Here is a 19,826-nt window from a genome sequence, read left to right as displayed (position 1 = left end):
TAAGAAGAAAGTGACAGTACTCTGGGCAATATAGCTTCTGTTTTCTAACAACATTCACATATGGATGTAAACACTTTTGTACAACTAAACCTAAACAGGATCTTTTTAGAGTCAGTGATTATATGTCTTGAGCAAATCTGTATTCCTTGTGTTTTGTATATAATAAACCTTTAATAAATGCTTGTTGAATAAATGAATGAATGAATGAATCCATGTATGAGCAGTGATTTTCCTCCTCCAAAGATTTTCTTGAGTAGAGCCTCAAACATGGTAATGAGCACCTAATCAGGTGTGAGGTCAGAGATCTGGGTAAAGGCAAAAAGTTTTATAGGATTTGGGGGATAAATGGAATTTCTGAGCACCAGGAATACAGGTATACCTCGTCTTATCGTGATTCGCTTTATTGTACTTCGAAGATACTGTGTTTTTTATAAATTGAAGGTGGCAACCCTGCATCAAGCAAGTCTACTGACACCATTTTTCTAACATTTGCTCCCTTTGTGTCTGTGTCACATTTTGGTAATTCTTGCAATATTTCAAGTGTTTTCATTATTACTATATTTGTTATGGTCATCTGTGATCAGTGATCTTTGATATTCCTATTGTAATTGTTTTGGGGTGCCACGGCTGTGCCCATACGAGACAACAAACTTCATCAATAAATGTTGTTTGTGCTCTGACTGCTCCACCAACTGGCCGTCTGCCCCATCTCGCTCCCTCTCCTCAGGCCTCTCTACTCCTTAAGACAGGTCAATTAGCACCGTACAATGGCCTCTAAGTGTCCAAGTGAAAGGAAAAGTCGCATGTCTCTAACTTTAAACCAAAAGCTAGAAATGATTAAGCTTAGTGAGGAAGGCGTGTCAAAAGCCGAGACAGGCCAGAAACCAGGCCTCTTTCACCAGTTAGCCAAGTTGTGAATGCAAAAAAAAGAGTTCTTGAAGGAAATTAAAAGTGCTACTCCAGTGAGCACACGAATGATAAGGAAGTGAAAGAGCTTTATTGCTGACATGGAGAAAGTTTTAGTGGTCTGGATAGAAGATCAAACCAGTCACAACATTCCCTTAAGCCAAAGCCTAATCCAGAGCAAGGCCCTAACTCTCTTCAATCCTATGAAGAAATGAAAGAGGTGAGGAAGTTGCAGAAGAGAAATTTGGAGGAGCAAAGGTTGGTTTATGAGGTTTAGGGAAAGAAGCCCTCTCCATAACATAAAAGTTGAAGCAGAAGGTGCTGATACAGAAGCTACAGCAAGTTAATCCAGAAGATCAAACTAAGATAATGAGGTGGCTACACTAAACAACAGACTCCCAATGTTTAGACTACTAAACAGGCTACTTTTGGAAGAAGATGCCATCTTGGACTTTTATAGCTCAAGAGGAGAAGTCAATACCTGGCTTCAAAGCTTCAAAGGACAGACTGACTCTCTCATCAGGGGCTAATGTAGCTGGTGACTCTAAGTTGAAGCCAATGCTCATTTACCATACTGAAAATCCTAGGGCCCTTAAGAATTATGTTAAATTGACTCTGCCTGTTCTCCAGAAATGGAACAACAAAGCCTGGATGACAGCACCTCTGCTTACAAAATGGTTTGCTGAATATTTTAAGCCCACTGTTGAAAACTATTACTCAGAAAAAAGATTCCTTTCAAAATATTACTGCTCATTGGAAATGCACTTTGGCCACCCAAGAGCTTTGATGGAGATGTACAATTAGATTAATGTTGTTTTCATACCTGCTAACACAATATCCATTCTGCAGCTCATGGACCAAAGAGTAATTTCGACTTCTAAGTCTTATTATTTAAGAAAAACATTTCATAAGGCTACCATAGATAGTGACTCTTCTGATAGATCTGGGCAAAGTCAACTGAAAACATTCTGGAAAGGATTCACCATTCCAGATGCCATTAAGAACATCCATGACTCATGGGGAAAGGTCAAACTATCAACAAGAACAGGAGTGTGGAAGAAGCTGATTCCAGCCCTCATGGATGACTTTGAGGGGTTGGAGACTTCAGTGGAGGAAGTAACTGCAGATGTGGTGGAAACAGCAAGAGAACTAGAATTAGAAGTGGAGCCTCACTGAATTGTGATTCAATTGAATGAACTGCTGCAATTTCATGATAAAACTTCAGCAGATGAGGAGCTGCTTCTTATGGATAAGCAAAGAAAGTGATTTGTTGAGATGGAATCTATTCCTGGTTGAAGATGCTGTGAAGACTCTTGAAATGACAACAAAGGATTTAGAATATTATATAAACTTAGTTGACAAAGCAGCAGCAGGGTTTAAAAGGATTGACTCCAATTTTGAAAGAAGTTCTACTGTGGGTAAAAATGCTATCCAACAGCATTACATAGTATAAGAAGTTGTTTGTAAAAGGAAGAGTCAATCAATACGGCCAATTTCACTGCTATCTTATTTACGAAATTGTCACGGCCACCCCAGACTTCAGCAGCCGTCACCATTGAGATAAGACCCTCCACCAACAAAAAGATTACAACTCACTCAAGGCACAGATGATGGTTAGCATTTTTTATCAATACAGTATTTTTAAAATTAATGTATGTACTTTTTTTTAGACCTAATGCTATTGCACACTTAACAGACTACAATAGAGGGTAAACATAACTTTTATATGCACCAGGAAACCAAAAAATTTGTGTGACTCACTTTATTGAGATATTCGCTTTATTGTGGTGGTCTGGAACCATACCCGCAATATCTCTGAGGTCTGCCTGTATTAATTAGAGGTTTCATAGGGAGCTTTCTTTTATGTCCCAGGAGCTGTTAGTAAAATACTCCTCTGCACTATGAAGCTATCTAAAATATAATACACATATACATATATACTTATATTCATCCATTGATTCAACAAATATTTGCTGAGCACCTCTTCTGTGTCAGAAGTATGCTGGAGATATTACAGTAAACAAGATGGTCCTCGTCTCTGTCCCCACAGATCTGGAGTCCAGCAGAGAGATGAATAAGTAAATAGACACCTACAGTGCAGAGTGATGTGAACAATGATAGAGGAATGACAGGGTCTAGTAGAAATAGGAAAAGGGTCACTATAACCAAATGTGAGGAAAGTGGATGCTTTCAGGAGGACATATTATCTAAGCTGTGGCTTAAAGAAGTATGCCTAAGCCAGAGAGCCTTTGTTTGTGGGGCAGGGGTACAATGGAGAGAAGGAAAGTGTTCTAGGCAGTGGAATAAATAAGAATAAATGAAGACCAGAGAAAGAAAATACCATAGGATATCACTTACATGTGGAAACAAAAAAATACTACAAATGGGTATACATGCAAAATAGAAACAGACTCACAGATGTAGAAAACAAACTTATGGTTACCAAAGGGAAGAAGGAAGAGAGGAGGGACAAATTTGGAGTATGGGATTAACAGATACAAGCTACTACATATCAAACAGATAAACAACAAGGACATACTGTACAGCACAGGGAATTATACCCATTATCTTATAATAACCTGTAATGGAATATAATCTGCCAAACTACTGAACCACTATGCTATACACCTGAAATTAACACAATATTGTAAATCAACAATACTTCAACAACAAAAAAAGAATAAATGAAAAACTAAAAGTTCTAGCTTAAAGGTAACTAAATTGCATTATAAGTCCTCTGAGGAAACTCTTAATCTTTTGAGAGAGGCTTTTTTCTGGCTCCTGTCTGACTCCCGTCTAGGGTTTCTTGAAGGCTGGCTGCCAAGGTCTATCTTGTGTGACCCTCTCCCCTTGCGGTGACTGTGCATGTGGACACCACAGGGTAGGAGCCTCCAGTCTCTACATCTTCTGCAAGGATATTCAAGTAGAAAATGTATTTTTTAACCTGCAAGCCCCCACTGCAGTACACTTCATCCCTATCTCCTCTCAGTTTCCTTTAGTCTGAGATCAAAACGCAAACCTTTTCAATAAAACTCAAAATGAAAATTATCGACATTATAGGAAAATTGGTTTGTCAAAAAGTTTTATACTTCTTTGTTTAGTGTAAAGTTTGAAGACAGGATCAGTCTTTTTCATTATTATTTTTAAAAGCTGCTATTTCCTAGGGTAGTGGAAAATAATTAATAGGGTAAGAGTCCATATAACTTCTATTTTTAGTTATTTCAATTTTACTTTGAACAGCACAATAGATATTTCTACGTTTTAAGAATAAGCACACTATTAGAAATATGAATTTCTTGCTACTACCCTAATATGTCAATTTCTTTAAAACATATAATGAAACATTCTTGAAAAACTGAATAGAAATTTATTATCTATCACTATAGCCCATTAATTTCTGAATACAGCTATAGCATATACATCATGACATTGTTATACATGGAATGCTTGAGAGCAACTGTATTAAACAAATATTTTACCATTTCCTATGTGCAAAGTATTGGGCTAAGTTCTACAGTAGACCCAAGGGTATTAAAGAAACAAATCCAGTCAATAAGGAGTTTATAATAAAAATTTATCAGTGATGGATCAAGTAAGACTTGTTATAAAACATCCTCAATAATAATGATCCTATAAATGCAAATTCTGGAAAAGGAAACATTATAATGAAAATATCAGACTTTAAATACATGTATAATTTAGAAAATGAATTTATATTCCTTAATTTATCAATTTTCTCCATTTTATTAAAATGTTTACACATGCCACTGATAAGGTAACTTACTTCAAATGATTTAATATGGCTGTTAATATAACAAAGAAGCCCTACAGACCCATTAAGAGATTTACTTTACTGACAAGTTTTCCATTTCCTATTTATCATTATACTCCTTTCTCTCAATTTTGTGGACAATTGCTTTTGTCCATGGGAAACTTGTTCAAACTACTATAATTATCTGTATGACATATGACCTCTTTAGCAAAAATGAACAAGAAAAATAAGCAGAGGGATGTAAAGAGAATGAAAGAAATCACAGTCAACTCTAAATTTTGAAAAAGCAGCCCAGACATTATGTTGCAATGTATTAAATAACGGGCTAAAGAAAATACGTCTTATTTACTCAACCAGCTTCCGGAAGGAAGTGACTACAGAGAAGAACGTGGTTTATTATGTTAATCAGTATGGAGTTTAAGTAAAAGTAAGGAAAGTGTTGACTAATATACTAAAAAAAGGTATTTTCATTCATTCATTCATTCATTCAACATTTATTTAGTACATACATATCAGGGAGTTTGCATAAATTCACTATGTAACTCCTGACACATGGCTGGCACTCAAATATTTACTGAAGAAAAAAAAGAGAAAGGGGGCTTCCCTGGTGGCGCAAGTGGTTGAGAGTCCGCCTGCCAATGCAGGGGACGCGGGTTCGTGCCCCGGTCCGGGAGGATCCCACGTGCCGCGGAGCGGCTGGGCCCGTGAGCCATGGCCGCTGAGCCTGCGCGTCTGGAGCCTGTGCTCCGCAACGGGAGAGGCCCACGTGCCGCAAAAAAAAAAAAAAAAAAAAAAAAAAAAAAAAAGATAAAGGAGAGAAGGAATAGAAGACCTTGTCCAGGACTTGGAAAGGCAGAAATACTTTGCCCAGGCAGAAGTGGAGGACAGTGAGGGAAAAAGTGGCAAACACATGGAGATCACAAATAATAAAATATAACTGGTATGAAATAGGGAGATTACATAGGATGGTTGAGAAATAAAATTAGAAAGCAACATAGATTATATTGAGTCTTGAAAGTAAGATTAACAGTTCAGACTCTACTATGGAGGTAATAAGCTGCCTCTTGAAAGTTTTCTGAGAGGACATGATGAGAATGACAATTTAGCTATGTTGATTTGTAAATTAAAACTGGTATGTAACTAGTATGGCAGAAAGTTAATGGTCAGACTAGTTAAAGAGCAATCACAGGAGTGACTGACCATGCGTTCCAAAAAGAGAAAGGCCTGTTAGGAAGCAAACGTAATATCTTTATAAGATGAGAAAGGCCTAAAAAAATGACAGCCGTAAGAAAAAAAAAAACACGTTCTGTTGCAAGAACATGATATGTCTGTTCATTTATTCTAGTCTTTTTTAAAAGTCCCTTAGTGAAGGTATATAATTTTCTTTATCTAGAGTCTTGCACATTTAAAAATGTTTATTCTATGTATCATACATACACACACACAGTTGTTGCCATGTAAAAGTAATTTTTGCCATTTTATTTTCTAACTGATGATTACTGGTATCCACATGGTATTCATTTTTGTATATTTTTATTGATCTTATCAAACACTTATTATTTTTAATAGGTTTAAAGTTGATGTTCTTGGATTATAACATTTGACAATAGTATGAAGTACAAATAATGATAAAATTTTCTACCTTTTAAAAATATTTATATTCCATTTTGTTTTCTCCTATTACTAACTGGCTACAATTTTTAGAACCATGTTGATTAACACTAATAAGGGTTGCAAACCTCATCTTGCTGCCGCCTTTAATGGGGCCATTGATATATTTCAGGTCAAGGACTAACAAAATCAGACTTGTATTATGGAGAGCTCTCCCCATAAGCAGTGCTAAGAAATCAGTGGAATGATGGAAAGAGCTTAGAGACCAGTTAGGAGATTACTACAGTCATCCATGGCAGAGATACTAATAAATGCTTATCTAAGGCAGTGGAGCTAGAATAGTATGGTCCACATTTCAGAGATATTGGTGAGGAAAAATTCATAAGCTTGATGCCCATTTGAATTTAGGGATGCAAAGAGAAACAAGAAAACTAGGATGGTTTCCCAGGTCTCTAGTCTGGCCCCATGATGCAATCAACTGACCACGTTAGGAATACCGAAGGATAAGTATATAATAACATCTATTGAGATCACACAGTAAAGGCAATTGGATAAATGGGTCAAGCATCACTAACATATAATTAAACGCCAACTTCAAGAAGAAGATGCATAAAAGTTAGAGGACTAAGACTTGTATATTGGAGAATATCTGCTTTTGGAAGGATGGTAAGGAAGAAACTGGCCTAAGAGATGGAGATATTTAGCAAACAGGTAAGGAAAACTGCTTAGCATTAAAGCAATAGGAGGGGAAGATTTTTCTTTTAAAAAAATTAACATTATATAGCTTAAAAAAGTCTGAGAAAAGGCTAACCTGGTTTTCAGGAGCTCTTACTAGTGACCTTTTGGGGCTTAACTTCAATTGAATGATGAAAGGAAGACAGATGCAGGGGCTTAAAAGAGAGTGTTGACTTTGAGAAACTAAAAGCAACAGGTAAACTACTAATTCTTGATGTCTAATAATAGATGAGAAACTGAATTTACTGGTAGGGCGGTAAGACAGTGGGATCAAGTGAGTTCTGAAAATAGAGAAAAGAACTGACTGATGGTCTAAAAACAAAAAACAAAACAAAACAAAAACCAGTGGATTATTGACCTGGATGAAGAAGCCAATGAGAAAATTAGGAACCTAATGGAAAGGGGAAAAAGAGAGATGGAACATAAATATTTTGAGGTGATAGCGCTGGAAGAAGATATTCATTCTTGTCTATTTTAACAATAAGATAGGAGGTAAGGACAAATGTCTGGAGTGTTAATGATACTGCAGAAGGTTGAGGAACAATATTGTGGAGAATGGGTTACAAAATCAAAAAGACTTCAGAGGTAAGTTGAGTAGGACCAAGAGCCCAAATGAAGTTTTTTTGAAAAGTAACTTGTTGTGTGTCAAGTCTGCTGTTTTTTATGAAGCAATGCTCTATAGTCTAAAGAAAGAAAAATGAATAAGAGAGTAAATGACTGATTCAGGAATGGGAGCCCAGAGGCAGCAGAGGCTAAGGCGTCAACAATTTCGGAAGCTCACACTGCAAGGGCAGCTCATGCAGTGCAGGGGGCAGTAGACACAGGGTTACACCAAGATCCTATGGAGCTGGGCCTGGGGAAGGTTTTATGGCTGGGGGAAAACAAGCATTTGTTATACAGTTTTGAGCTAAAAATTACACAATTATGAAAGCATCAAAGAGTCAACAACAGAGACTAATGCCTGAGGACACTGGGTACTTCTGGCACGTGTTCTTTTCAACTCTAAAGCTAGTCCGCGACAGATGCAGAAGATATCACCTCAGATTAAAGGTGAACAGGACACATATATCCTAACTACCAGTAATGCTAGCCATCTTCAAAATCTGATTTTCCAACCTCATACTGAGAATCTTAAAATATTTTATCCACTGTCAACCTGTAAACCTGATATCTAAGACTGTGGGAATAGGGATTTGAATCAAAACATAAGCTGAATTTTTAAATGATACCCTAATATTTTTGTTGTTGTTTCTTTATTATTTTATTTTAATTGAGATAGAACTGCCATATTGCATCAGTTCCAGGTATACAGCATAATGATTCTATGTGTGTGTGTGTGTGTATATATATATATATATATACACACACACACACTGCTAATTTTTTTTACTAAAACATCAATAAAGTCAAATATACTTTTAAAAACACACCTACAGAACTAGTTTAAATCAGAACCAAATCTAAGCATCTTCCACTGAAACAAAATGAAAAGGAGAGTACTTATCTTTGGGAAGGAGAAAGGGGTATAAGATTTGGGAGGAAACATGAGTGGGCTTTTTGGGATGCTGGTAGTGTGTTCCATACTTAACCTAAATGGTAGTTACACAGGTATAGTTACTTCTTGATAGCTTACTGAGTTGCACACTTAAAATATGTGCATTTTCCAATATGGGTGTTACACTTCAAATAAAAATTCCTAAAAAAGCGCTGAAAAGAAACAAGTTAATATGGTATAATAGAGATTGTTTCTAGAGTGGCAAAACCATGGGTAATCTTTTTTCTTTCTTCTAAATATAATTTCCCAATTTCATCATGGGGAAAAAAGATACATTTATTAAACACATAGATGAGATGTCTTGGAATGAACTAATAATGCCTACTTTAAAGGGGATTTAAAAGAGAAATAACTATATTCCAAAAGGAATGTGTAATGATATATAAACCTGTACCCAGCTTATAAATACTAAACTAAATATCCATGAACATTCAAAAAAGCAGAGTTGATATTGCAGAGCACAAAGTCAGGGATTCTAAAAATACATTAATACAGAAAATCCCAATTATACAAATGGACATATTACAGGTCTAGAATCATAAGCCTAAAAACAGAAAAAAAGGTTTCCAATGTAGAGATAATAAGGATAAGAAAGAAAAGAGAAAATGCCAGGACTATACAAATCAAGATCAGAGGGAAAAAATTCAAAGAAAAATTTTCTGAAGTGAAGGATGATTTCAGCCTGGTTAACAAGAGGGCACAGAGTATTTCTCAGCAATTATCCTTAAAGAATGACCCCAGACACTTATTTGTCAAGTTTTAAACTTTTAAAGACAAGATCTTACACTCTGTCAAAAAGAAAGAAGGTTATAATACAAGAATGTCTTTGGATCTCATTTTTCAGATCTCTAAGAATGGAGAAGCTAAAAAGAAAATAATAAATATAAAATTATAAATACAAGAAAAATCTCTTTTAAGACAGGGAATATATTAAGACACAGGAGGCCAAAAGTAACATCAGCAAAGTCTCACAGCTGTTAAGATCACCACACAGATGACAAGTTTTTGAAAGCAGATGGAAAGGTACTTTCTAAGAGGTGAGAGAAAGATACTTTCTAAGAGAATAAACTATGAACAAAGAGTAAAATTAAATTAACATGCAACAAGTAAACTTGAATACATATTTGTGAGAATAAAGGATAAATATTATATGTCAAAAATAACTTAAACTACCAACTAGACCAACAAAAGGTTAATGTGGTAGATTTTAAATGGCTACAAATTCTTTGCAGCTACTCCCAACAAGAGGTGGAGTCTCTCTGTCACTCTCTGAATCTGAGCTGGCCTTGTAACTTGCTTTGCCACAGAAGGAATGTTGTGTGACTTCAAAGTCTAGTCCTGAAGACACCTTGCAGCTTTTGCTCTCACCCTCCTGGAAAGCTACAACTGCTAGGTAAAGAAACCTGAACTTATCTAGAGACACACGGATCAGAAGACAACCAGTGCTATACCCTACACATCTATGTGAGGCCATCTTAGACCACCCAGTCCTGGTTAAGCCACCAGATGACCGGAACCACATGAGACACCAACAGAGGAATGGCTTGGCTGAGCTCAGCCCAAATTGTTAACTCACAGAACTGTGAGCAAAGAAAATTGTTGTTTAAGCCAATAAATTGTGGGGGAGTTTGTTATATAGCAATAGATAACTGAGATAAAATAAGTGAGAAAAAATAGGGCGATGCACTAAGAACTTGATTCTTACTTCCCCTAGAAAGGAGTTTAATGTTACTTGGTGAAACTATACATTAATAATAAAAATAAATGTTTGGGTTAAAATGTGTTAATGTTAGATATGTTTTTTTAAAAAAAACATACTGGTTAGGATCATGATCTTAGTTTGAAAGGAAAGTTTAAAGTCCAAGACACAGTACAAATAAAATGGAGAAGAACAGGATAAACTAATCACTGAAAATGTTATACAGAAAGTAACCAAATCCTAGAACTTGGAAAAAACTCTCAGAAAACCTCTTCTTCAAACCTCAAATCTGACAGGTCACTAAATCTTGACCTAGTCTTCTCAAAGTCCCTCACATATCTATCACTTTTAATGTCTTTTAATTTCAGTGTTTAGACCATTTACATTTAATATAATTGTTGAAATGGTTGGATTCAAAGGTTTCCACATATAAGATCATGTCATCTGAGAACAGATATAATTTTACTTCTTTCTTTCCAATTTAGACACCTTTTATTTCTTTTCCTTGACTAATTGCTCTGGCTAGGACTTCCAATATTATGTTGAATAGAAGTGGTAAAAGTGAACATCCTTGTCTTATCCCTGATCTTAAAGAAAACGCTTTCAGTCTTTCACCAATGAATGTGATGCTGGCTACGTGTGATTTTTCTATGTGGCTTTTATTATGTTGAAGTAATTGATTTTTAAAATAATCATCTCCACCATTGGCTTATTAATGATAGCTCTTTTTAAAAAATTTCTTAGAGGGCTTCCCTGGTGGCGCAGTGGTTGAGAGTCCGCCTGCCGATGCAGGGGACATGGGTTTGTGCCCCAGTCCGGGAAGATCCCACATGCCGTGGAGCGGCTGGGCCCATGAGCCATGGCCACTGAGCCTGTGCGTCTGGAGCCTGTGCTCCACAACGGGAGAGGCCACAACAGTAAGAGGTCCATGTACCGCAAAAAAAAAAAAAAAAAAAATTTCTCACAGGTTACCATAGGGTTTACAATATACATCTTGAATTTATCACAATCTACCTTCAAATAGTATTATAGCACTTCACATGTGGTAATGTCTTTACAACAGTATACTTCTAATTCCTCCCTATCTTCCCTTGTTCTATTATTGCCCTACATTTTACTTTTGCATATATTAAAAACCTTACAATATACTGTACACAAATGTATTGAATACAATACTACTTTTGCTTTAGGCAGTTAATTATTTTTCAGAGTGATAAAATTAACTTAAAAAGTGTCTTGTATATTTACTTCATTTTTGCCATTTCCAGAGTTTTTTTTTCTCTCTCCTTCTTTCCCTCCCTTCCCTCCTTCCTTCCTTCCTTCCTCCCTCCCTCCCTCCCTCCCTCCTTTTCTCTCTTTCCATAGTTTCATGTTTTGGTCTGGGCTTATTTCTTTGCACAGAACTTCCTTTAACATTTCTTACAGCAGAGATGTGCTCTCAGCTTTCCTTTGTCTGAAAATTTCCTTATTTTCTCTTTATATTCAAATGGTACTTTCACTGGGTATAGAATTATGGGTTCACAGTTTTTTCATTCAGTACTTTAAAAAGACATTTCATCATCTTCTGGTCTATATGATTTACGACAAGAAGTCTGCTGTAATTCTTATCTCTAGTCTTCTGGATATGTTTCTTTTCTCCTCTGTCTGCCTTTAAAATTTTCTCCTTACCTTTGTTTTTTAGCGGTTTGAATATGGGTATGCCTTGATGTTTTGATTCTTTGTTTAAATCCTGCTTGGGTTTCTCTGGACTTCTTGGGTCTGTGGTTTGACAACTTCTACTATTTTGGAAATTTTTCTTTTTTCTTTTTTTTTGGCCATGCCACGCAGCTTGCGGGATCTTAGTTCCCCAACCAGGGGCTGAACCCGGGTCACAGCAGTAAAATCATTGAGTCTTAACCACTGGACCGCCAGGGAATGCCCTGGAAATTTTTATTTAAATACTTCTTCCCTATTCTCTCCTTCCTTCTGGACTCCAATGTGATATTGTCCCATAGTTCCTGGATGTTCTGTTCTCTTTTACTTCCCTCATTCTTGTTTTCTCCTATTGTTTCAGCTTGGGTAGTTTCTAGTGACCTATCTCTAAATTTACTGATGAGTATATTGAAGGACTGTATCCCTTGTACTGTACTTCAAAATTTTTTCTACTATTTTCATTTGACTCTTTCTTATATTTTCATCTCTCTGCTGAAATCCCTCATTTGTTCACACATATTGTTCACTTTTTCCACTATATCCCTTTTGTATAGCAGCTGTTCACTTTTTCCACTATATCCCTTTTGTATAGCAGCTGTGTCTTCTTCCTATGCTTTGTCACAGGTAAAAGAGTCCTAGTGTCCCATCTCTCCTTAGAGGAAGGGGTCTGTCTCTCTTTGGATTTCAGGCTACTTGTTTTCCCTGTCACCTCAGCTCTCTGATGGGTTCACAAAGTTCTGATTTTATAGTTTATCTGCCTTTTTTCTTATTTTTACAGTGAAAAGATTTTCATCTTTTTACATCTTAGGAAAAATCAGAACTTCTTCCATTCTATCTCTCTTTTTTTTAAACAGCTTCAACCGAGGTATTGGGTTGGCCAAAAAGTTCATTCAGGTTTTTCAGAAACATCTTATGGAAAAACCCAAATGAACTTTTTGACCAACCCAACATAAATTAAATACCATAAAGTTCACCCATTTTAAGTGTACAATTCAATGATTTTTAGTATCATTACACAGCTGTATAACTCTTACCACAATCCAGTTTTAGAACATTTCCATCACTCCCTAAAGACCCTTTGTGTTCATCTGCAGATAATTCCCATTCTCAGCTCCTTCCCCAAGTAACCACTAATCTCCTTTCTATCTTTATAGATTTGCATTTTCTGGACATTTTATATAAACAAAATTATACAATATGTAGTCTTTTGTATCTGGCTTCTTTCACTTAGCATAATACTTTGGAGATTCATCCATGTTGTAGCATTGGTATACCACATTTTGCTTATTCATTCACCAGTTGATGGACATTTGGATTACTTCTACTTTCTGGCAATGAACATTCACATACAAGTCTTTATGTGGACAAATATTTTCATTTCTTTTGAGTATATATCTAAGAGTGTAATTGCTGAGGTGTATGGTAAATTTACATTTAACTTTTTAAGAAACTGTCAAACTTTTCCTAAGTGATGGCAACATTTTATATTCCCACCAGCAGCATGCGTGATTTTCTCCTCCTTGAACTACTATTTTCTTTGAACTTCAAAGATACCATACTTTTATCGTTTTTCTTCTACCTCACTAGTCATTCCTTCTCAATCCCCTTTGCTGGAATTCTCTTCTTTCAGGCTTCTAGTTTTCTCTGAGCCTCTTCTTCCACATATTCTCTCCAGATAATTTCACTCCACCCCAAACTTTTGAAGCCATTTATATGCTAAAAATTCCCATATTTGTGTCTCTAGCCCTAAACTCTTCCCTGAGGTGGACAGCCTCTATCAAACTGCCTATCTCCATTTGAATGTCTAACAGGAGACATTTGAAACACAACTCTTGATTGTTCCTATTTGAAGTTCCTTCCTCTTCCCCTATCTCACCTTGTTTTCCAGATCCAAATCCAAATTGATTCTTCTGTTTTTCTCATAGCCTATTTCCAATCCAGCAGCAAATCCTACAATCACTATCTCCAAACTATTAAGTTGAACCATATAAAACATCCAGCAATTTATTCTGAATCTTTCCATCTCTACATCTCTTAGATTTTAAGTCACCATTGTCTTTTGCCTGATTACTCCAAGATACTCCAATATGACCTCCCCTCTTCCAATCATACCTATGGTCTATTCTCCCAAAACAGCCAGAATGATCTTTAAAAACACAAATCACTGGACAGCCACGTGCAAAAGAATGAAACTGGACCACTATCTTACACCATACACAAAAATTAACTCTAGGACTTCCCTGGTGGCACAGTGGTTAAGAATCCACCTGCCAATGCAGGGTACTCGGGTTCGATCCCTGGTCTGGGAAGATTCCACATGCCATGGAGCAATGAAGCCCGTGCACCACAACTACTGAGCTTGTACTCTAGAGCCCACGGGTCACAACTACTGAGCCCATGTGGCACAACTACTGAAGCCCGCATGCTCTAGGGCCTGCGTGCCGCAATACTGAAGCCTGTGTGCCTAGAGCCCGTGCTCCGCAACAAGAGAAGCCACTGCAAAGAGAAGCCCATGCACCGCAACAAAGTGTAGCCCCCACTCACCATAACTAGAGAAAGCCCGTGCACAGCAACAAAGACCCAACGCAGCCAAATAATAATAATACGTGTTGGTGAGGATGTGGAGAAAAGGGAACCTTTATACACTGTTGGTGGGAATGCAAATTGGTGTAGCCACTATGGAAAAAAATATTGGAGATTCCTCAGAAAATTAAAAATAGAGCTACTATATGATCCAGGAATTACACTTCGAGGTACTTATCTGAAGAAAGTGAAAACACTAATTCGACATTTGGCTCTCTCCAAGACCTGGGTGAGGAACTGCCATGTGTCACGGAGGCACATGTGTTGCCTCAGGCCACAGTCTGGGGATCATAGAGATGGGTTAATAGAAATATACGAGAAGGAAGATATCTATTTAGGGTCATTTTTTGGGTATTGCCATATTTCAATAGGTACATTACAACTTTTTAAAACTGGGCTAGCAAACAGGTGTAATTATTTTATTAAAAAATCATCTATAATAAATGTTTTTCTCAGAAAAAGAACTAGAACATTTAAAGCACATTGTATACACATTAAAGATAATTCCATTTCACCCCTCACTATTTCAGTTTGTTCTCTTCTTAGATGCTGTTAAGTCATTTTCAAACAATTATTCTGTTAATGAGAATATTCTAATGTCTAATGAAAACATTTTAAGCTCAGAATTGTCTTGAACTCCTAAAATAAAAAGAAACCCATGTATTCACTTAAACTTAAGAATACAGTATTGAGAAATGTAATTCGCTTTTTGTCTAACTTCTAAAATTTATCATAAATGCATAACTTCTGAGTCATATTGTAGAATTTTCACATATTACTTTGTTCCATGGATATGTTGGTGTTTTCACATAGTCTGTATTATAAAGTATCTTATCACTCCACATAGTCCAGTGTTTCTGACCTGAGTTTACAATTTTCAAAACTGAAACTGCTTTTTTGAAAAACCTGAAGAATATTTAAAATCTAAAATATTGACTCTGAAGTCCTCAAGAGAAAAAAAGGGGGGAAATATGAACTTTAGTAATTAAAACAGTTGCCACTCTCCTCTACTTTGTTCTTCATGTAAAGCCTCTCTTCCAACGTGGGGTGTGGAGATGAGGGTGACAGCCCTGACAGGGAAATGACCTGCCCATCATCTCAAAGGCTTAGCAGGACAGCTGAATCCAGGACCACACACTCTTGACTCCCACCAACCTCTGGGGACAATCCTTCCTCATTCCATTCTTCTCATTACCCATAATGTTAAGCACAACACTTTTGGGGAAGTTTCCTTTTCCTCTCAGACAAGTCAATCTCTCAAAAGGAGAGAGGTACGCCAAGTTTCTGGATACCTCTTCTTCCCTAGTATTTCAAATGCTCAAGTTTATACAGCAAAAAAGATCAGGTTTATTAAGTAAATGTACTTTGCCCTGCCCTAAAGGCAAGACTCTTGTTCATAAAAGCAACACATGCCACACACAGAGCTATTTGTAAACTGTATGGGTAGGAAAAACATGAGGAGATCGATCCATTACCTGAGTAGGACTCTGAAGACTTAAATCTAAACCGCAAGTAAATTCTGTATGATGTTCCACTGTTTCAAGAAGAGGGTCAGGCTTCGAAAAGTTCCAGAATCTGTGAACATAAAGAAAAAGAAATAATTTAAATATTAAAACTACAAAAAATTTTATCTAAGAAAAAATAGATATTTAACATAGCAGATTTCATCAAAACAAGTTCAACCAGTTCATAAATGCAGAGCCCCACTACTAATGTACATTTAAAAATCTAATAAAGAAAAAAATGTGCTCTTTTCTACTGTATATAAAAAGACAAAAACCAAATGGAATTATTAATCAATCTACCCTTGCAAAAGTTTATTATATTCCCATTAGCATACTTTGTAGGATGGAAGCTTAACACATTTTGGTTTTGTTTTTATATAGTACAAGGACATTTGAGATGAGAGACACTAGTTTTTTAGCAATTTCTAAAAGCATTCATGGCTGTAAAATAAGGATACTGGATTACATGAACTCTAACATTTTGTGTTTTTAAATACTACTTCATTTCTCAACAACTGACATGAAAAGATTGCAGGTTTAATTTACATTTCAACAGCAATTCAAAGTCTTTTAAAAAATCTGTTCTCTTATGAAAATCTCTGCAATTCTGAAACTACCTTTTTTCTGAGGCACGGCCTTTCTTATAGAGTCCATGTCAATGTAATTTCTAGCATAAAGAAAAACTGAAATATGTTTTCCTGGGCCAATATTAAGTATTCTATTGATCCTCTATAGACTGGGAGTGGTAATATTTATCATAATATATCTCTGATTTCTATAGTATGGAGAATAATTTGGCTCTGTTTTCAATGCACAAAATAGTACTTCATGTCTAAAGCTTTATTTGCTCATCATCTTTATTATTTGACTCTAAACACACCACAAAAATGGCATATTCAGAATCATAGAGTCATATCCAATTCAGCTTCCCTAATGATCTACGACATGGAACACACTGAAGGTTTAGCAGATCTCTTTGAAAGAGAGTAAATACACAGGACCAACAGTCAGTTTGTTTAACCTGGTGGTATTATTTCCCTAATAAATACAGAGTCGGTCTCATTAAGTTTGAAAAGGATTGTTGCTATGGATAATCCACTGTTGGGTACCAGAGAGACAATGAATAAATAGCTCATTTATCAGATTACTGAAATCTACACAATATTTAAAGAGAGTGATTTTACTTTTGAAAATTTTCCTGTCCAAACAAATGAGGGAACAGCCTGCAGTCTCTCTCAGAAATCATAATAGTGGTCTCCACTGTCTATGCATATTTGTTCCTTTGGATCTAGAGACAGAAATTGTACTGAAATCTAATGTTCCAGATTTTAAATAACCAAAAGTAAATATGTAATTGTGTAATTTCATTCCTGAAACATGGTTATTCACCGATTTGCATTATTTGAAACAATAATCAAATGATTTTGTGTATACCCAATTTGTTCTAAAAAATATTCAAAATGGTTTTAAAATATGCGTTTAATATGGCAAAAATATATAAGTTAAATGAAAAGTAAGGATAGTAAAGTAAATTCAAACCTGCAATGAGACTGGTAAACAAAAATATATTCATGAAGTTGTATATACTTGACAGGGAGGACCTTGAAACGCTAAGCTTTCCATCAGCCAAAGAAGAAAGGGAGACACGATCAGGCCCTGAATTCATACTGTCCACATCCAAATTGCTCTTGGAAATCTCAGAAGGGAATTCATCCTTGGGAGTTCACAGAGAAGAAACCCTATGCCTAGGTAATGAAGAGCATCCTCAACATCTCTTAAGGAAACACAGAGATGTTGTTTCATGGGCTGTTACTCATGAGTCAATGGCATCACCCCAAAGGGTAGTTTAGCACAGTCCTTCTATGGGAAGTCAATTTAATCCAGGTATCAGCTCTCTGACTTCATTTGGGATTTAGATTTTATTTCCGTAGAATGGGTTACTCTTTAGACAAACCATAAAGATTGGTTTCTTTTAGAATTTTTTAGGGATAATAAAAAGCAACAAGGATTCATTTATACCCTCCTGATAAGTTCCTAGAAAACAGTTTTTACTGTTATTTTAAGCCAGTTAAAGGATAAGGCTACACTGAGGACAGGAGAGGTGGGCCTCATGAAAATTAGGTTACCTAATAAGGACACATGTGTGAAAACCATCCAACTTTAGCTTGAATAAGTGTGATAGGGAAAGTCACACATGCAGGAGGGCTGAAATTCTACTCAAAAAGTCAATTTGAATTTGCGCTAATACATAGCTTGATGGGCAGTCACAGCCCCACCCAGTTCCACACCACAGATTCATACCACCCTAATTTTAACATAGGAAAAACTATCAAGTATTTATCTGCATTTTGCAAAAAAAACCTCATCAAACAAAATGCATGCTAAAACTCTAAGGTTAGTATTTGGTGAAGGGAGGGCTAGTCTAGTGAATGCTATAAAAGCGCTATTGGTTATGATACCATTTCAGAGCTCTGATAGAAACTATGTAATATACAAAGTGTATATTATGCTGCAAAAATGATGGGAGGTTCATTCCCAGCAGAATAGCTGACTAGGTGCCTAGACCAACACTCTTACTAAAAAAAACAAAAATCCTACATAATACAGAAAAACAAACACCACAAAAACTTCACAAAAGCATCAGTGAGGAACACTCAGGTAAAAACTATGTGAACGCTGAAACCCAGAGGAGGACGTGGAACAGGAATCCAGCTTTTGCCTTAGAGAGTATGTGAAATAGGGAGAACCCGAGCTTCAATTTTCTTAACCTCAAAGGGAGGAGCCAGGAAAACCAGAAAAAGCAATATTAATATTAATAATTTTCAGTAAATTAAAATGTCTTATCAAAAAATATCAAGTTGAATACAGTAACTTGCATAAGCTAAGTAAGTTGAGAAAACCAAAAGCTGAGCACTATGACTATAAACTATAATTTGTTTTTTCATCATAAATGGCCTTTTCAATAAATAACAAAAGAAATGTATGTCTTTCTTTCCTCATTCCCACCCTCCAAGGGCAACCACTGTTAACAGTTTGACATGTACACTGCCGGAATTTTTTTATATATCTCCGTTCAAGTGCCAACAGGAAGGGGTGAACTGTAAGGAGGAGGCGAGCTTTCCTCCCAGGTTTTCTCACGATTGCAACTAAGGGAGTGGGCAAGGTCTCTCCGTGCAATCTTCCTCTGGACTCTAGGGCCCCAAAAGTTCTATATATCCGAGAGCCTTCATGCACCTATCACACAAGTAAAATGGGCTCCTTTTAATATGGGAGAAGTCAGGCTACATATATCATTAAGTGGTCAAATAAGGCACATTATTTTTAAGTGAAATGTTTGTTTTGGTCCAGCACATATACTACTTGGTGCCTTTTTGTCTCTATGCTGATGAAATCACCGACTATTTAAGCTCTCTCATGGGAAGTAAATATACTGGACAGGCCTCCAATGATTAAAAATATTACAGAACTGTAGGGACATTTTTCATTTAAATTGGAGATGGAAAGAGAGGAAAATCCATCATAGTACAATGTCTTGGTTGAGTTCTTTTTTGCTTTCTGACTGCACAAGTCTTGAACAAAGCAAGCATGTAGCACTGTGTCAAATAAAACACCAAAATTATTTCAAAAATTAAGCTGAAATTACTTTTTACTTGATTAAAATGTAATTTGAAATCTCTATACCAATGCTTTTGAAATTAAGCCTACAGGTGAATTCAGCAGAGGGTTTAAAATATTTTTCCAAGTTCTTCCTTTTTCTTTCCTGTTTTC

General features: G+C 36.2%; 1 protein-coding gene across 1 annotated transcript in view; it reads right to left on the bottom strand.

Annotated features, from left to right (window-relative positions):
- Nucleotides 1-19,826, bottom strand: part of PEX7 (peroxisomal biogenesis factor 7) — a gene marked incomplete at its 5' end in the record, with an annotated part of 86,770 nt that overhangs the window by 7,603 nt on the left and 59,341 nt on the right. The window contains one exon of the mRNA XM_079716702.1: nt 16,029-16,128. Coding sequence (XP_079572828.1) covers nt 16,029-16,128 — 100 coding nt within the window. The remainder of the gene's footprint in view (nt 1-16,028; nt 16,129-19,826) is intronic.

Source organism: Hyperoodon ampullatus (assembly GCF_949752795.1).
Source record: "Hyperoodon ampullatus genome assembly, chromosome: 12".
Lineage (NCBI taxonomy): Eukaryota > Metazoa > Chordata > Mammalia > Artiodactyla > Ziphiidae > Hyperoodon > Hyperoodon ampullatus.
This window is presented reverse-complemented; position numbering and strand designations above follow the sequence as displayed.